Raw genomic sequence first — 20,274 nt, 5'->3', positions numbered from 1 at the left:
GAACCTTCACCTCTTTCTGCTGTAACCACTGCAGGGTCAACTTGGCCCTGTGCTTAGGGTCATGGTAGTTTTGGAAAGTTCAAGAGTGTCCCATGTGCAGCTTTCATGCAGAAGAATGCAAATTGTCTGCCAGTATTTTCTGATAACATGCTGCATTCATCTTGCCATCAATTTTCACAAGATTCCCCTTGCCTTTAGAGCTCACACAACCCCAAAACATCAGTGAGCCACCATAATGCTTCACAGTGGGGATGCTATTCGGTTCACTATAGGCCTTGTTGACCCTCTCCAAACATAACGCTCATGGTTGTGACCATAAAGCTCTATTTTGGTCTTGTCACTCCAAATTACAGTGTGCCAGAGGCTGTGAGGCGTATCAAGGTGTTGTCGGGCATATTGTAACCAGGCTTTTTTGTGGCATTGGCGCACTAAAGGCTTCTTTCTGGCAACTCAACCATGCAGCTCATTTTTGTTCAAGTATTGTCATATTGTGCTACTTGAAACAACCACATTGTCTTTTTTCCAGAGCAGCCTGTATTTCTCCAGAGGTTACCTGTGGGTTTTTCTTTGTATCCCGAACAATTCTTCTGGTAGTTTTGGCTGAAATCTTTCTTGGTCTACCTGACCTTGGCTTGGCATCAAGAGATCCCTGAAATTTCCACTTCTTAATAAGTGATTGCACAGTACTGACTGGCATTTGCAAGGCTTTGGATAACTTTATATCCTTTTCCATCTTTGTAAAGTTCCATTACCGTGCTACACAGGTCTTTTGACAGTTCTTTTCTGCTCCCCATGGCTCAGTATCTAGCCTGCTTACTGCATCCATGTGAGAGCTAACAAACTCATTGACTGTTTATACACAGACAGTAATTGCAATTTAAAAAGCCACAGGTGTGGGAAATTCACCTTTAATTGTTATTTTCACCTGTGTGTGTCACCTTGTGTGTCTGTAACAAGGCCAAACATTCAAGGGTATGTAAATGTTTGATCAGGGCCATTTGGGAGATTTCTGTTATCATTATGATTTAAAAAGGATCCAAACAACTATGTGATAATAAATGGCTTCATATGATCACTATCTTTAAAAAGAAGAGCTTTGCATGATCAGTCCTATTTTCAATGCCAACATTTCACAATTTCTGCCAGGCTATGCAAACTTTTGATCACAACTGTATGTCCGTTTCCTAACATTGTGTGGCTTCCTAAAGAAGTCGATGTGCCAATAAATATTGATGAAAGACAAACCTCACACTTTCGTATAAATAAGCCTATTGTTGCTTTTCTTAATTTTGATTTATTTTATTGAAGTGCAAATAGAGAATGTATCGAGAGACAATATTTAGGCCCACTGTAAAACAAATAAAAACGAGTCACTAGGACATCGCCTTGAACATCAGGAAGGTTTCATGGCCTCCTGCTTCTACTTTGCCTAGAGGCTACTAAATAAATGGGATTGTATTGTTATTTACTACATGTAATTATATATGTATATAATAAGACATTTTGTTTTTAAATTGTCAAGACTCCAACCAACAATGTCATAGTTCTTCTCTTACTGGCTGCCATGAAATAAGACTGTTAAACTTGACAGCAAAATGTCAGTGGCTACCCATACTATTCACATGGTCCCCTTTCTGCACTAACTCTTTAGTTCTGACTTTATGTCTGTATTTGTATGTGAAACTGGCCCATAATCCACATTAATCAAACTGGCAAAGATTACCAACACACAAACACACTTTCCTATACCCTCCTCCCACACACATCCTCCCACACATGCATGCATGCTCAGTCACACACACCGTGCTACTTGTTATAATCTATTATGTTGCCTTGTGACCTTACCCCCACCTATATTTACAGTACTTAAACCTTGTACTACTCCCTGTTGATTGCCAAGCTGTTGCTTTTATTTGATATTCATTGTGTACATGATCCTTAAATTACAATATTTTATCATTAATTTGTATCTTCTGCTCCAATATCTTCTTCATACTTTCTAACTCTTATGTTATTTGGAAAGAACCCATAAGTAAGCATTTCAGTTTTGGTCTGCACCTGTTGTTTACAAACATGTGTCAAGTAACATTACACTTTTATTAATATGAGCCTACTGGAAGTAACTCTGCAAAAGAGCTTCTGATAAACCATCTGACCAATCTATTAGCATCATTCATATAATTTGTTGAGATTTTAAATTGAACTGGGAAATATAGGATTGCAATAGTAAAAAAATCTTACCCAACTAAACACTGAGCCAACACAGCCACATCTTAAGGAAACGACTTATTTTAACCGGTGTAGTCGAGGTGCGTGAATAAGGACCAAACGCAGGGAGGTAGTTTCAAATCCCTATATTCTTCACTCAAAAGGACACGCGTAAAAAAACTCAGAGCGCACAGGCGCAAAACAAGCGTGCAGACAGCTTACACAAACGTTAACACCGAACATAGAACAATACCACACAAAGACAGCCGGAAACACAGGAACTTATATATGCCATCTAATGAGGGAATGGACACCAGGTGTGTGCAATAACAAGACAGGACAGTGCCGTGGGAGGAGGAGCGGCGTGGCTAGAAGGCCGGCGATGACGTGCGCCGAACACCACGTCGGGAGGGGTGGCGCGCGTCCTCGTTACACTTATACTGTTTTGTAAAAATTGTTCCCGTGGATCCACGTAATTGAACTGAAATAATCAACTGTTATATGACTACATAGTCTACATTGATTATATATTGACAGATGTCCCTGATAAATATGTTTCAAGTTGTGTATTTCTGCTAGATATTAATGTCCAATATCCTGTTGCATCAGAGATATAATTATTCAGAGGACCAAACTTTACATTATCAAAAATACATTTAATGAACAAGCTCTCTAACAAGACCTATACCATAAGAACCTTGAAGCCAAGCTGGCACTAGAGCACAGGTGTTGAACCGGTTCCACAAAGGGCCGAGTGTCTGAAGGTTTTTGGTTTTTCCTATAAATTGGTAACTAGTTCATACCTACACAACCAGGTGAGGGTAGAAACTAACCAATCTGTGACCTAATTAACCAATCAAGTACAAGGAGAGAGCAAAAACCTGCAGACACTCGGCCCTCCGTGGAACCGGTTTGACACCTCTGCACTAGAGCATGTCACTAGTGTTTTAACTCGGGTTGCAGATTGGCATGCTCCATATCAAAGAATAAGAGAAGAGAACCGAAAATGTATGCACTCATTACACTTTATGAGAGTGCTACATTACTTGTATATAAATGTACTATCTTCTACTTTACTGTGCTGTGTTGTCTGAACTTGTGAAACAGAATAGGCAATGTAATCACACTCCAACTGTTCAAATATACTGACTATTTCATGAAGACAATGCATTAGTACTTGAAGTCAAAATGATCAATACGTTTTACTTTAAAACTTTCTTAGTTTCCATTACATTTTAAACATAACCTACAAATATTAATTATTATTATTGCAATATACCTCTGTTGACAACTCTTTTGCAATATTACTCAGTTACTGGACATTCTTTATTTTCCTAAGGACATGTTACATCAAATAATAGCCACATTGGTTTGTATATAGGCCACTATGTAAGGGGTTATTAGTAAATAAATGCATGTTATGGCTGTTACCAAGCACTAATTAAAAAAGGTGAATATAAAAGATAGATATAAAAGATGTGTTAGTATTGTATTAAAACACTAACATAACAACAACAAAAACATGCATAGCATTAAGACATTGCCTTCATTGTAAAAAAGGTCCTGTTGAGCGGTTCCTTCCCTACAATGTCTCTACAAGGCAGCCTATGGGTTCTTATCTCCTTCTTACAGTGGATGTGGCCCTACTCTATCTTCCATGAGCAACTCCTTACAGAATGTACTTTTAGGACTTGACACTCCCCTGAAGCCAATGAACATAAGCAATTCATGAAGTTGGCGTATAAAGTGTGTGTTAATCTGTGCTAATCTAGAGTAGTCTGAGATGTTTAGCTTTATTTTGGGACGAAAATCGAATATGCTGCCTTGAAGTTATCAGCCCCGCAGAATTGGTAATGTTTGCCACTTTGAGTAATGTGGATTATGGGCCAGTTTCACATACACAGATTAAACATCATGGACTATAAAACATACTCAATGTAGATTTTCCATTGAGTTTAGGAATGCTATGGGGTTCTGTCTGTCTTGTTGTGTGGGTGACTTGAGGGGAAAAGCAAATGATTTAGTCAGCCTTGACACTTGTTATTTCCCATTAGAGATCATTCTGTTCAGTCATGGAAGTGTGAGTGTGTGTGTGTGTGTGTGTGTGTGTCTGTCTATGCACATGTGCTGCCATATCAGATCTCATGTTGTGAATATATGCAGAACCTTGAAAAAGTATTCAGACTTCTGACCAATTCTCTTATATTACTGAGTTTAAACAGCTCACCAATGCCCCAAAATAAAGCTGTCACTTTCCGGAATCCTCCAGGGGCAGCCCCTCACCCGTACAGCTGCCTCCCACTAGGGACCTTGTCAAGCGAGATATTTAAATGCTCCCAAGGAGCAGCTTGTGGCCAAAGGGAGAAGGGAAACACTTTTGACAGTGTTAATTTCTTTCTGTAAATGCTCTACAGATTATGTACTGATTAATCTACTAACCCTTACCTTAACCTTAATCTTCAACCAAACCCCAACCTTTAACATTACCCTAAACCTTATTCTAACCCTAACCTTAGCAAGCAGTTGAACGTATGTTGATAATATTACTATTAACAGAACATATGCATATCGAAATTGGGACAAATTAAATTGTAATCTAAAGAAATAGAACTACACAATGGGAGAAGAGGAATAAAGCCTGGAGACGAAGGGAGCTGAGTCCGAAGTGGATTTGGATGCACACTCCCATCCCTCCAAACCTGCCACCTTGAGGCTACCACAGATGACGCCACCTCACCATAGGAGAACGGTTTGATTGGTTTGGGTTTTTCCCTCTCCTCCCACCATGGGTTGGAGCCTGCACTCTGAAGAAAAAAAACATTCCCTAGTGGTCCCATTGGCGGGAGGTATTATTTAAAAAAATTCAAGACAGACTGTAAGATATTCGGCTCCCTTTTTTGGCTACATGTTGGCATGAGTTGGCAATCACTTGAGCGGACTATTGACCTACTGAGCATGTCTGTCGGTTACAGAAAAATACTTTTATATATCCCAATTCAGTTACAGGTTGAACAGGATAGATTGTGGATCTCTATCATTGTCAAATTTGAATTCCTATAACAGCTTCTTACCATCAAATGATATGTTAACAGTAGTTATTTTTTTCTTTGATTTACGTTTAATTTAAATATTGTAACGGGCATTCCTTTTTAATGAATACATAAGGAAAGTATTTATTAAAAAAGGGAAATGTACATTAGGAAAAGGGAAATGTAAATTGCAAATTCTGAATGTCACATGTTCTGGTACCTTTGTCTTCCCCTAGGTGGAGCGGATTGTTGACAAGCGGCGAAACAAGAAGGGCAAGTGGGAGTACCTGATCCGGTGGAAGGGCTACGGAAGCAAGGAGGACACCTGGGAGCCGGAGCACCACCTGCTGCACTGTGAGGAGTTCATTGACCAGTTCAACAGCCTACACCTGTATCCCGGACACAAGCGTTCTAAACCCCCCAAGCTGCCCCTTGGGGTAACAGGGGGACCCGGGAGGCCAGGAGAGGCCCCAGGGGGGGTGGGGACACGACTTCTCAACACCCGTCCTACTGCCCTGGACAGTCCTAGAGGCCAGACAGAGGCACGCAAGAAGAAAAAGACTAGTGGTAGTCCAATGGCACAGATGGGTTCGGTGCCGGGGGGAAGGATGGGTGAGGGTTTGGAGGCTGGTACCGGAGATTGTCAAAAGCAGAAGAAGGTGAGTCGAGGAGGAGCTGAAGGTGGAAGAGGAGGTGGAGGTGGGAAGCATGTTTATCCACACAGGGTGACCAAAGCCATGACTTACAAGGCGTCTCCAGGGGGACTGCAGTTTGTGCCCCCGGTGAGGGGCCCTCATAACGGACTACAGAATGGAGAGTCGGACACACCCCTGTACAGGGCAGCAGCCAGGACACACAGACTGCCCCAGGACAGAGTGGGCAGGGTAGAGAGGGTAGTTGGAGAAGTGGAGAACACTGGGACACCACTGGTCAACGAACTAGGTAAGTGATCTAATCTGAAAGGGATATACCATACATCCTTTTATTTTATTTGTGCGAATTTTTGTGACATTGTTTCTTTTTGCTTAATCTCGTGTTGTGTACTCTTGCATAAAGGTATGAATTTGTCTTGCCAAGCTAGACTCAGCTAGAAAAGACATAGTTACTGACTGAATAAACATGTACAGTGAACTATTGGATCAATAACAAGACATGTGGGGATGTGACTCAAGAATTTAAGTGAAAGAGGGAAAGTTAAATTGTGTATTATAAAGAGGGGTTCTTTCTTTACTTTTGCACCAAATGGAACAATCCAAAGCAACAAACAATCAATAGTATGGGAGAACTCGAGAAGAACAATATCTTCTGGTCCTGGACTGTGTAAAATACACAGTCCAGAAAAGTGTGGCTCTTTCTAGCTAATGCACTGTAAAACATCATGGGGGAGAGAAAGAATGCTATTCCTAGCACTAGTGAAATCAATGCCCTCAATCAAACATCATTTGTTGGTGATTCTTGGCCAGGTAAGAATTGCATCCACTCTCCCCCGTAGCTGCTCAAAGTGGCCGAGGCAGGTGTCTCCTAACCCTAAATATAGGGAAGCAATCAGTGCAGTCAGTGAACCCAGCTGTGGTTAATTCAGAGCACACAGACTCCTTTCTTGTCCCTGGGCCATGGCCATTCCCAGATGGACCATATTTTGAGAGGGCAACGTCCTAGAACAGCCAATCTGGAGTAACGTAGAAGGTCTTGTGGCAGTCTTCTAGGGCCATAGGTTTAACACCAGTACCATTTGCTATGGTCAAGGTAATGAATATATGTGTATGTATGTGTGCTATTACAAGCTGCTAGATCAGCTCCTCAACCCTAGGCATTGAGTAGACGTCAAACCGCTAAATGGCGTGAGTCCCCGGCAAGTCATTGCAGAACGTGTTGATCCATCGGGTTTCAGAACCATGGTGATGGGGTCACTCATCAATGTGTCTATGACCCACATATACATTTCCTTGACGGCCCTCCTAGCCATTTTCTGGCGTGACACTATCATCTATGATGGTGTCTAGGGATGGGATGATTTTAGTACTAATCGCGATGGAAAATACTCATGATTATGAAATCGTGGAGAAATTCCATAATCGGGATAATCGTAAATCGGGATAATCCTCACATGAGCGACTTGAAAAGTAGAGCACACATCTCATCTCACTTTGTACTACGCCACCAAACATCCTCTGCAATGTACAGTCAATGTTAGCGTAAATAGAAGAATATTAAAATGTCATCATGAGTTGGGTTTGTTAACAAACTGCAAATTGTAGAATATATGAATAGGATATATATTATTATGCATATATCTCTTTCGATTTTCTAATTCCAATTTGTTTTTATTGTAGGCTAATTGTTAAGGCTTTCCTACTGAAAGTGACAGGAGAAGACAAATAGAATATCATTTGCGCGGGCCAAAATAGCATTGACTATCTGCCTGATCTGCAAAATGTGTGATGCGCACAACATAACCATAACCGGTAGCTGTTATAATTATACAATTATAAAGTTATTATGAAGAGTTGACACATCAAATATGCCTATCGTTAGCTAATAAGGCACATAAAATTCACAAGGCAGTTCATGCACCCACATGTCAGTACCGGTAAGAAATTATATCTATTTTCACCTCTGATCAGCAGAAGAGTGACTTGGAAAAAGCTCTTTCCAGTAAGTGTTCTTGACTAAGTGTTCTTGACTACTCTGCCAAGAAAATGTCCTAAGGTCGATGTCTTTGTGGGATCACGAAATATATATCCCTGCCGAACTGTATCCGTGACATTTTTATCTGATCCCGAAAACATCCATCTGATTTGTTGTAAAACCAATACCCAATCCGACTGACATCTAAAGTCAGCCATATCCAATCCAAAATATGCCAGGGATGAGGTATAAACAGATCTTAATTTTTGTCGGATAGTCTAATTAGGATACCAGATAGAAATGTGTCCGAAAGACAAAAAGGCTGCATTAAGCCCTCTAAATTGTTTTAACCTGTCTGGCAGTGGCCATTGATCTTGCTCCTGCATTTTATATTACAGCTGGGCCAGTCTACGATTTCTCACAATATACAATTTAGTATTTTCATAAAGACATTCCTATTTTAAAATGTGGAGCCAAGAAGAGTGTGTATTATGAACGTATCTCACTCACTTTCTAATGTGTGTGTTTTCCTTTATATGTTGAATAGAGCTTGAGCATGAATTAGTCCTACCTGGCCTGTGTACATGTGTAGTCCTATCTGGCCTGTGTACATGTGTAGTCCTATCTGGCCTGTGTACATGTGTAGTCCTACCTGGCCTGTGTACATGTGTAGTCCTACCTGGCCTGTGTACATGTGTAGTCCTACCTGGCCTGTGTACATGTGTAGTCCTACCTGGCCTGTGTACATGTGTAGTCCTATCTGGCCTGTGTACATGTATAGTCCTATCTGGCCTGTGTACATGTGTAGTCCTACCTGGCCTGTGTACATGTGTAGTCCTACCTGGCCTGTGTACATGTGTAGTCCTACCTGGCCTGTGTACATGTGTAGTCCTACCTGGCCTGTGTACATGTGTAGTCCTACCTGGCCTGTGTACATGTGTAGTCCTACCTGGCCTGTGTACATGTGTAGTCCTATCTGGCCTGTGTACATGTGTAGTCCTACCTGGCCTGTGTACATGTGTAGGCTATAAAAGTGTGTGTGGGGTGTCTGATAGTAGGCTAATTAAAATGATCGTCCCTCAGGAATTACGGTGCTTCTATATTATCATCTCCTCACACACATAATGTCAACTGTGTTTTATTCATTGCATTTGACAGTGCAACTTTTTTGGAAAGTAAAGAAACAGTGGTCTCTTAATTTTTTCTAGAGCTGTACATTATTATACATAGATCTCTTTGTAATTGTAATTTTGTCTATATAGTATGCTAATTGTTAACGCTTTCCTACTGAAAATGACAAGAAGAAAACAAATAGAATATAATTTTCACGGGCCAAAATAACATTGATTATGTACATGATATGCACAATACATGATGCGCACAATATAACGGTGAGCTGTTATCATGAATTATAAAGTTATTATAAAGAATCGACACATCAAAGACCTATCTTTAGCTAATACGTTTCGTAACCAGACCTAAGCTTTGTTTTTCGGTTTTCACTACTCTTACATTTGGGCTTATAAACAATATGTAATGTTTATGGATCATCAGGTATTTGGCATAAAATGATTCTAAATAACCTCCGCTGATATAAGCATGCATGTAAATGTAAATACTTTTTTTAAAGCGAAATCAGATATTTCATTGAATTCTGACCACAACACAACAATTCGGATACAAATGTTCTTTGCAAACCATTTTTCTGACCCAAATATGCATTGTTTCACAATACATATGAAATAAAAATGCACCTTTTGTGCAAGCAGTCCAATACGTTTTTGACACCCATTTATTTATCATTGATGTCAGGTCACAAACATTCATATGGAACAGTTCTCCCATTCCAAATACGCAAAACAGACAATAATGATCACATTTGTATTACATTATTTCATGATAAATAGGTTATTTGATGTTACTTACTAGCCCTATATTTGGAATCCTATTGTGCTCCATGTTGTTAGCATTCCTCCTTTGTTTTCTGGTAACTCAGCTATCCAGCGTGTGAAAACCGAAAAGGACTATGGCTACATTGAGTAAAAGTGTTTTTAGGTTTTGCTATGTTATACTAATAATAATACTATTAAGGCTGTTGAAAACACGTATCCTTTATTTGTCTGTGCGATGCGTTAGCGTGCTCTGTTAGCATGATGGGTTAGCATGCTACGTTAGCTTACTGCCTTTGCCTCTTTGTGTTCTAGTCACTGAGCACATACAGAAAACAAAACTCATTATGTCTCACCCCCCAACCTTTTGATTTGCTAGAATACATAACAGTTACCTTCCCCTGATTGGGTAAAAGAAAACATTTAGCATATAAACATCCTTCCATTGGTCAATTGTGCATTGGATACTGTCAAGCAACAGCCCATCCATTGGTCAGTTGCACTAGGGTTAGGTTGCATTTGGAATGGATGACTCGACAACCAGGAAATGTCCCACGTAAACAAAAAACATTTGTCTCTTTTCAGCAGAATCTCAGGAAAACAGCAAAGAAAACTGAGTCTCGCTATCATAAACTGTTTTGAAGGTATTTCATTTTTACGGGAATTTTAGGCATATCTGTCCTCCCCGGACCCCAATTAAACATCCTGGCTTTGTGGTGATTAAGTGATGTTTGCCCCAGTGTAGTCAAGAAGACCCGTTGGAACAGCAGGACAATTTTCGCGAGTACGCAGCTGCTGAGCAGCATGCATTTCGCCAAAGAGAACCTTTTCTTGCAAAGTTCCTTCCACATGGAACCCCATTAGCCCCTGAGTCAACGTTGTTATTTGCACCATCTCCTGAGTTGTCTCCTGAGAACGGAGACCTTGATCGGCCTCATAGGGGACCTGCCACTGAGCCTGAATCTTATGTTCCAGCATCTCCAGGGCGGAACTCTCTCTGCTGGGCCGTTGTAGGGTTGGTCTGCAGTTTGCACCCCCTGCACTGTGGACATGTGCTGCAGTGGTCACACCGCCACCATTCAGTCCTTTAGGAAGGTGGTGTTCCATGAGAGAATGGTCAGGGGTGATTCTCTCATGTTGGAGGTACTGACATAACAAACATTTAAGTGGGTCCAAAGGGGAGTAGACTATCCTGCATTGCTTCTTCCCAGCTCAGTATTTATTCAGGTTACAGACCAAGTAGCTATTTACATGAAAACCACTGGACAATCATTGAAGCCTGAACAGTTCGCTACAGTCATAGTTTAATTGGAAAACTATTTTATATCTGTGAGAAACACTATGTAAAGGAGGCTAAGGATGTCTCAGTGACCTTTAGCTGAATACATGCTCTCTGAGTTCCTCATGGCTCAGTATAGTGCTACTGTATTCCAGTCCTGGGTCACAGTCCGAAACTAGCTTCACTAAGTTAATGATTACATTTGATTACCTTTGCATTTCTGTCATAGTTAAATCACAATCTGTTAGGGCAGTCATTACATATTGGAACAATTGTTGCTTCCTTTGCCTCTGTACTCCAAAAGTTTGGATTTGAAGGCAATTTTTGTGAATATTGTATACACCATCTGGATAGTTCTTTAATATATTTGTTATTTTACATGTCAAATAGTGTTATTAAACAGGTCAAATAGTGACACTTAAGTTTACATTGTTTTGCATTCTCACTATCAGCATACAATACACCCCACTCCAAGCTGGGATACTGACTCCTCCTAATCTGATCCTCATCATTGACTGTTCTCTCTTTGTTCCAACAGGTTCCACAATCTCCAACGGTGGGATTAATCTGCAAAGTTCTGTGAAGAGAAAGCTTGGCGACAACAAAGGCTATGTTTTCGACAAGAGGCTTAGGTACAATGTGCGACAGAATGAGACCAACTGTCGATTCCGTGACATTGTTGTCCGGAAGGAGGAGGGCTTTACGCATGTGCTACTCTCCAGTCAGACGTCAGACAACAACGCATTAACACCAGAGGTATTGGATACAATTCGCATACACTCACAAATGCATGCACACAAAATAATAACATTGTTAAACCATTGGTAGAATCAGTAAGAGGCAACTCCCAAAGGCCTCACATCATCAGGGGGCTTAAACCTGGCATAATAAAAAATTATATATATATATATATATATATATATATATATATATCAGTATAAAATGTAATCTCTTCTCAAGGCTTCTGCTTGAGTTGTTGCTTTTTATTACACATGCTGCATTGCTTTCTGTAATTATTGTAACAGTAAGAAATAGTAAAACCAATATATACAATAATACCCTCAACTAAAGATTGCACAATTATACTTTAACCTCCTAGTAATTGTTTGATTTCAAAACCTTAAAAATGAAAAATTCCTTAATTGCCCCAATTATTACAGAGGTCGCCATATATATTTTTATGCAATTCATCAAATGGAACTGAGTAGGGTTAGAATCACAGTTCAGTCTAAACGTCTGTTTCATGATAACTTAAAAGCTCTTCTCGTTCTACTGGTGTAGCTATTCTTTTTGGATATTTTCCATGTGCAGTGTTACAAACCATAAATGATGTTGTCATTGGATAACTGTTGATTTTCATTATAAAGGTTCACATATTTATCAATATTATCATATATTGTTAAATATTTATGGTTTGAAAATTTTTACTGATTTAAAACACAAATATGAATCAGATAACATTGTTAATGGATGAATACATTTCCTCCAAGACATTATATGCATTGTTTTTAGAACGTCATTTCTCTACTAACTTTCAACCTTCTGCTATTTGACGTATTAGGCATTTTTATAATCCGACTTCTCAAGAAGACTCTTGCGTTTGGCAGGCTTTCGATTGTCTCAGGTCATGTTCCAGTTCTTTGCGATCTCTACATGTTTGGCCATGAAACCAGTCCAAAGGATTTCCCTTTGTCGATTACTTAGAACTTTTCAGCATTGATGGATGCAATACGAAAGAGGAGCATGTCTGCTTTCATCCAATCCTGACTCTCTGGTGAATGCCATTGAGTGATGGGATGCTGCTATCTCATCTCAAGCATATAAATGCAAAGTAACACCTATAACGTATTTTATTCAGTATTTATAACAATGTTAGATCATCCTTGACAAATTGGAAGTGTGAAAATCTTGTCTGCACTAATTCTAGACAACACTGTGATGTGTTTAAATTGAAACTACCATGACTATATTAGTGTCATGCTGATCTGAAATGATCCCACATTAGTGGAAGCACACTGATAAATGTAAATGAAAGATGCATAATAAGCCACAAGACAAACAGGCGGTCCAGAAAAGAACAAAAAAGAGCAGATAATATTTACATATGGAACTTGAATCAGAGAACATTACTATTTTTGAAACAGTCTTTTGAAGAAGTGACAGTAGCTATAGTTTATATCAAAACTCTGAACAGCTTTTTGAAAATGTGACTTTTGTGGCTGTAAAGGCTGAAATCGTGTCAGACGTTTTTTCCACCTTTTAGCTAGTATCAGAAATAACCCAGAATAGTTGTGCAAACTTGGCCATGCCTTTTCAGCTCTGCTTGTGACACAGAAAACAGACAATGCCAAAGACCCAAGGAGGGCAGAGGACCTCATATCAGACTTTAACCTTTGCAAAAACCCATATCGTCAGTGGCTAAGCACCGTTGCCAACAACAGTCACACAAGCTATAGAACAACATTTGTGAACAGATTTGTGTCGGATATACATTTTTTATGGTATAAATAGGTGTCAATCTTAAATGTCACACAAAACCTTCCCTAGGTTTCGTGGTGTATATTCCTGACAGACATTCCCCGCTACTACTAACGTCTAAAGATGATGTTTTGCCTGTTGTGTATTGGTGTAGAATGATCGATGGAGTCTGGCCCTGCTCCGTTTTTACACAGAATATGTTTATTTATTGTTGTTGAGAAACAACAAAAAATCTCACATTAGGTCCTGGCATGGGTTCCTTATACCATGTTTAACACACAGATACACTACACATCCAGCTTTTTTTTTTTATCTCTGTCCCCAAGGTGGTGTCTTTTTCAATCCCAGGGAGTTGACACATAACATGGTATCAACCCAATTTGTTGTGGGTGCCCTTCGCTAGTTATTTACAAATTGCTTCTGGGCAGGGCCAGTGTATAGCTGGCTTCTGAATGGTATCGTTTGGCAGCAGTGTCAACACTGCCACAGACAACCAACCCCACCCCCCTCTATTTTTGTCAGTATCACTCTCCTGCCCTGTCTATCTCTATGCGGGTTTAATTGACCATGCAATTAATCTGACATTGGCACAAACACGCAGGAGCAAATACACACACTGTCAACACATCCAGCTACAGTCCATGCAGTGTGTAGGATTTCTTGCTGAATTTATCTAACTGGGAAACTAGTTAATTTGTGTCAGGGGGAATCAGAAGACATGAAACAACAAGAGACTGTGGATGGTTTTGGAAGCTCCAGGCAACCTCTGGTTTCATACACCAATGGCATTGCCAAGTGGCAGTTCCCATACTCCTAATCATTTATAGAAAGATCTTAATGGTTCTGAATACAGAATGACTGACTGACTGCGGCTCTATGATACATGTATGATAAATAGAGGACAAATAACTGCTGCTCTTTTAAGTTTGGCTTCGACCCTCTGTCATTATGGGTTAAATTTAAGCTGGTGTCAAAAGCAATGTTTTGTTGACTTTGTCTCAGTCTGAAGAATGGGGACCTTGTAGCAGTCGTAAAGACAAAAGATGCAGCAGGAGGCCGGCATGTGCTAGTGCAAATGAGTCATGCTTTTTTTTTTACACAGCGCTGATGTACAAGACAACAATGAATGTATTTACAAATTACAAACACACTCACTTTGATCTTGTCTTTATATTATGGGTATGATATGAATCATGAATGAACTGATCAATCTTCCTCTCTCTATCTCACTAATCCCCCTTGCTCTCCCAAACCCACCATTCCTCCCTCTCTCTCTCCTGCACCCTCCCCTGGTGTAGATAATGAAGGAGGTGTGTCGGGCTCTAGGGAATGCAGCAGCTGATGACAGTAAACTGTTGCTGCTCAGTGCTGTAGGGACGATCTTTTGCAGTGGCCTGGACCCATCGTACCTGATAGGACGCCTCTCTACGGACCGCAGGAAAGAGAGCAGCCGAATTACCGAAGCAGTACGGTAAGAGGAGAGCATATGCCTCAAACCCACCCAAACAGAGAGAATTAACACATTGTTATTGCCATTATCCCCCCGAAGTAGGATGTCGCTGGAACAAGGAAAACTGAACGCACATTTGCACGGATGTTCTGTGCATGAAACATATACTAGCACTGATTAAACTAAAGCAGGATGAGCACAAGTAAATACTGAGATGCTGGCATTGTACTTTATAGTATATAGTCCATATACTATAGTAGGCCAATATATTTTTTTATTATTTCATGTGTGCTTTAAATGTAAGGATTTTTTTATTAATTTCAATACAAAATGTACACAGCTAATACAGTTGTGCTCAAAAGTTTGCATTCTCTTGGAGGATTGGTAATATACAGCTCTGGAAAAATTTAAAGACCACTACACCTTTTCTTTCCAAAAAAGTCAAAAAGGAGTGAGGATTTAAAAGGAAAGTTTTGAGTGAGGGAACAGAAGGGTTAAAATTAAGAGACCACTGCAAATTCAACACTTCTGTTGCTCATTCAAAACTTTCCTTTAAAAAAAATTTGGAAAGGAAAGAAAAAGGTGCAGTGGTCTCCTTATTTTCTCCGGAGCTGTATGTACCATTTGTAAAGAAAACATGAGTTAGCAGGCAAAACACGTCTTTTATTTCTTATGGGATTCACATTCAACTGTAGGTCATAACAGAATGGCACAATCATAAAACAAAACATGGAAACAAAGAAAAAAATGAACTGACCCCTGTTCAAAAGTCTGTATACCCTTAGTTCTTAATACTGTGTATTACCCCTTTTAGCATCAATGACAGCGTGCAGTCTTTTGTAATAGTTGTTTATGAGGCTCCCAAATTCATGCAGGTGATATAGCTGCCCATTCGTCTTGGCAAAATTCCTCCAGGTCATGCAAAGTCTTTGGCCGTCTTGCATGAACCACACGTTTGATAGATCCCCAGAGTGGCTCGATGATATTAAGGTCATGAGGCTGTGACGGCCACTCCAGAACCTTCACCCTGTAACCACTGCAGGGTCAACTTGGCCTTGTGCTTAGGGTCATGGAAGTTTTGGAAAGTTCAAGAGTGTCCCATGCGCAGCTTTCATGCAGAAGAATGCAAATTGTCTGCCAGTATTTTCTGATGACATGCTGTATTCATCTTGCCATCAATTTTCACAAGATTCCCCTTGCCTTTAGAGCTCACACAACCCCAAAACATCAGTGAGGCACCATAATGCTTCACAGTGGGGATGCTATTCGGTTCACTATAGGCCTTGTTGACCCCTCTCCAAACATAACGCTCATGGTTGTGACCATAAAGCTCTATTTTGGTCTTGTCACTCCAAATTACAGTGTGCCAGAGGCTGTGAGGCGTATCAAGGTGTTGTCGGGCATATTGTAACCAGTCTTTTTTGTGGCATTGGCGCACTAAAGGCTTCTTTCTGGCAACTCAACCATGCAGCTAATTTCTGTTCAAGTATTGTCGTATTGTGCTACTTGAAACAACCACACTGTCCTTTTCCAACTGACCCCTGTTCAAATGTCTGTATACCCTTAGTTCTTAATACTGTGTATTGCCTCCTTTAGCATTAATGACTGCGTGCAGTCTTTTGTAATAGTTGTCTATGAGGCCCTGAATTCTTGCAGGTGATATAGCTGCCCATTCGTCTTTGCAAAATGCCTCCAGGTCATGCAAAGTCTTTGGTCGTCTTGCATGAACCACACGTTTGATAGCTCCCCAGAGTGGCTCGATTATATTAAGGTCATGAGGCTGTCTTACTTTTAAAGTTAGGCAAGAACTAGATCCTTGTTCAAAATGTAATGTTTTTGAAAGGGTTACTTGCTGTTGAGGCCACGTAATAGTTAAAGGACAAAAAAACGCATATTATATTGCACTTTTTTAACATTTTGTACACTTATTTTTTTATCGTAATAGTTTTTCAGTAATGTACTTTGTCTTCATATGCATTGTTATATTTTACCAGCTTTTAAAATTAAGTTTGGACACATTTTACAAAGTTGCTAGTTTTTAACTAAATCCAGCTTGAATTGCAAGCATTTGGTTCATAATTACAAGAAGAGCCTTCATAGCAACAAATATTCTGCTATGGTACTAAAATGCACACACTGGTACTTGTCTGTGAAATGTATGTAATTTATTGACTATCCTATGTTTATATGCTGGCTACAGTAGGATTATCTGCCAAATCTGATTGAAAAGCAGTTAAAATTTAAGTTACATTCTCTGGTATGCATGTGGGTATAGCTAGTGGTTCATATTAACATGTAATTAGACTGAGCTCTTGTTGTTTTGTCTTTTATACACGATGATCATCACCGTGAATCAAATCAGACCATGCAGGAAACATGAATACTTAGATACTGCAAAATGTATTATTTTTATTGATTAGAAAGGCTAATCTAGGCTACAATAATAAGGAATCAGATCACATGTAGGAGCCTGTCATCTACCATCTACCAATTGTTAAATAGATATTTAGTTTTGTTTAGCATGTTATAACTCATCATCCACTTACTTTTAGTGCATCAGTTGCTTAGGTCAAATATTCTAGATTTATTTGGCTTTTTAGCTGCGTACTCAAGCCTTTTAATGTTGAGTATTCAAAATCACAATAAAAAAGAGATTTTGAATGTAGGCTTTTAGAGATTTAGTTTTAACCATTATTTTATCAGGCATGTATGCTAATTTACGGCAACAGCCTAGGAGCGAATAGGGTTTTACTTTTTCTCTGGGACAGAACAAAAATAGACAATCCTTTAACTAAAGGAATTAACTGTCAGCAAAGTTCAGTGCTGGAGAATTAAATACAAATAATAAAATGTAATGTTTCTGGTGGTGGCTTCATATTTTTTAAACAGTACCCGTTAAAATATATAGAACTAATGCAAAATAGAACATAGTAAGATTGGGACACAGTGTGCTATTTAAGTAATAGGCAAGCTTAAGTTTGGACATAGCCACTGTTTTGTTTTTTGTCTCCCAGGGATTTTGTGCTGGCATTTATCCATTTTAAGAAGCCTATCGTCGTGGCAATCAATGGGCCTGCCATGGGCTTAGGGGCTTCTATCTTGCCCCTGTGTGATGTGGTGTGGGCCAGCGAGCGGGCCTGGTTCCAAACGCCTTGTGCAGCCCTCTGTCTCACCCCCTCTGGCTGCTCCTCCTATACATTCCCACAGATTCTGGGAGTGGCTCTGGTGAGTCTGTGATTTTATTTAAGTACTAGAGTAAAACACCAAAACAATGTGTTATTTCATCACCATGTTTAAAAAAAATTATAATCATAAATTATTCTCTGTCCTCGCCTCTTTGTGAAAGACCAATGAGATGTTGTTCTGTGGGAGGAAACTCACGGCACAGGAAGCCTGCAGTCGGGGCCTGGTGTCACAAGTCTTCTGGCCAACCACGTTCAACCAGGAAGTGATGCTGCGCGTAAAAGAGATGGCCACCTGCAGTGCCATGGTAGGCTAAAATATCCAAGTCTCCACAGACTTTTTACTACTGAAAATACAGATGCTGGTCATAACATTTGAATATCATCAAAAAGTTGATTTATTTCAGTAATTCCATTCAAAAATCGAAACTTGTATAATGTATACATTCATTCCACACAGACTGATATATTTCAAGTGTTTATTTCTTTTAATTTTGATGATTATAACTGACAACTTATGAATACCCCAAATTCAGTATCTCAGAAAATTTGAATATTGTTAAATGGTTCAATATTGAAGACACCTGCAAAGGCCTTTAAATGGTCTGACAGTCTAGTTCTGTAGGCTACACAATCATGGGGAAGACTGCTGAGTTGACAGCTGTCCAAAAGACGACCATTGACACCTTGCACAAGGAGGGCAAGACACAAAAGGTCATAGCTAAAGAGGCTGGCTGTTCACAGAGCTCTGTGTCCAAGCACATTAATAGAGAGGCAACGAGAAGGAAAAGATGTGGTAGAAAAAAGTGTACAAGCAATAGGGATAACCGCACCCTGGAGAGGATTGTGAAACAAAACCCATTCAAAAATGTGGGGGAGATTCACAGAGTGGACTGCAGCTGGAGTCAATGCTTCAAGAACCACCACGCACAAACGTATGCAAGACAAGGCTTTCAGCTGTCACATTCCTTGTGTCAAGCCAGTCTTGAACAAGACACAGTGTCAGAAGCGTCTCGCCTGGGCTAAAGACAAAAAGGACTGGACTGCTGCTGAGTTACGTTCTCTATGAAAGTACAGTACAGGCCAAAAGTTTGGACACACCTTCTCATTCAATGTGTTTTCTTTATTTTCATGACTATTTACATTGTAGATTCTCACTGAAGGCATCCAAACTATGAATGAACATATATGTAATTATGTACTTAACAAAAAAGTGTGAAATAACCGAAAACATGTCTTATACAGTATTTTAGATTCCTCAAAGTAGCCACTTTTTGCTTTTTTGATAGCGCTGCAAACCCTTGGTGTTCTCTCAATGAGTTTCATGAGGTAGTCACCTGAAATGGTTTTCACTTCACAGGTGCGCCTTGTCAGGGTTAATTAGTGGAATCTTTTCCCTTATTAATGGGGTTGGGACCATCGGTTGTGTTGTGCAGAAGTCAGGTTGATACACGGCCGACAGCCCTATTGGACAACTGTTAGAATTCATATTATGGCAAGAACCAATCAGCTAAGTAAAGAGAAACGAGTGGCCATCATTACTTTTACAAATGAAGGTCAGTCAGTCCGGAAAATTGCGAAAACCTTGAACGTGTCCCCAAGTGCAGTCGCAAAAACCATCAAGGGCTACAATGAAACTGGCTCACATGAGGACCACCCCAGGAAAGGAAGACCAAGAGTCACCTCTGCTGCTGAGGACAAGTTCATCCGAGTCACCAGCCTCAGAAATCGCAGGATAACAGCAGCTCAGATTAGACACCAGCTGAATGTAACAGAGAGTTCTAGTAGCAGACACATCTCTAGAACAATTGTTAAGAGGAGACTGTGCGAATCAGGCCTTCATGGTCAAGTAGCTGCTAGGAAACCACTGCTTAAGAGAGGCAACAAGCAGAAGATATTTGTTTGGACCAAGAAACACAAGCAATGGACATTAGACCAGTGGAAATCTGTGCTTTGGTCTGTTGAGTCCAAATTTGAGCTCTTTGGTTCCAACCGCCGTGTCTTTGTGCGATGCAGAAAAGGTGAACGGATGGATTCTACATGCCTGGTTCCCACCGTGAAGCATGGAGGAGGAGGTGTGATGGTGCTTTGCTGGTGACACTGTTGGGGATTTATTCAAAATTGAAGGCAT

At 40.0% G+C, this 20,274-nt stretch overlaps 1 protein-coding gene across 1 annotated transcript in view; it reads left to right on the top strand.

Moving 5' to 3' along the window:
• LOC105027289 (chromodomain Y like 2) overlaps positions 1-20,274 on the top strand; it is a 34,309-nt gene that overhangs the window by 10,113 nt on the left and 3,922 nt on the right. The window contains exons 2-6 of the mRNA XM_010899324.3: positions 5,474-6,179; positions 11,572-11,789; positions 14,810-14,982; positions 17,976-18,186; positions 18,308-18,451. Of these exons, the coding sequence (XP_010897626.1) occupies positions 5,474-6,179; positions 11,572-11,789; positions 14,810-14,982; positions 17,976-18,186; positions 18,308-18,451 (1,452 nt within the window). The remainder of the gene's footprint in view (positions 1-5,473; positions 6,180-11,571; positions 11,790-14,809; positions 14,983-17,975; positions 18,187-18,307; positions 18,452-20,274) is intronic.

The sequence above is a fragment of the Esox lucius genome, chromosome 2 (genome assembly GCF_011004845.1).
Source record: "Esox lucius isolate fEsoLuc1 chromosome 2, fEsoLuc1.pri, whole genome shotgun sequence".
Lineage (NCBI taxonomy): Eukaryota > Metazoa > Chordata > Actinopteri > Esociformes > Esocidae > Esox > Esox lucius.
This window is presented reverse-complemented; position numbering and strand designations above follow the sequence as displayed.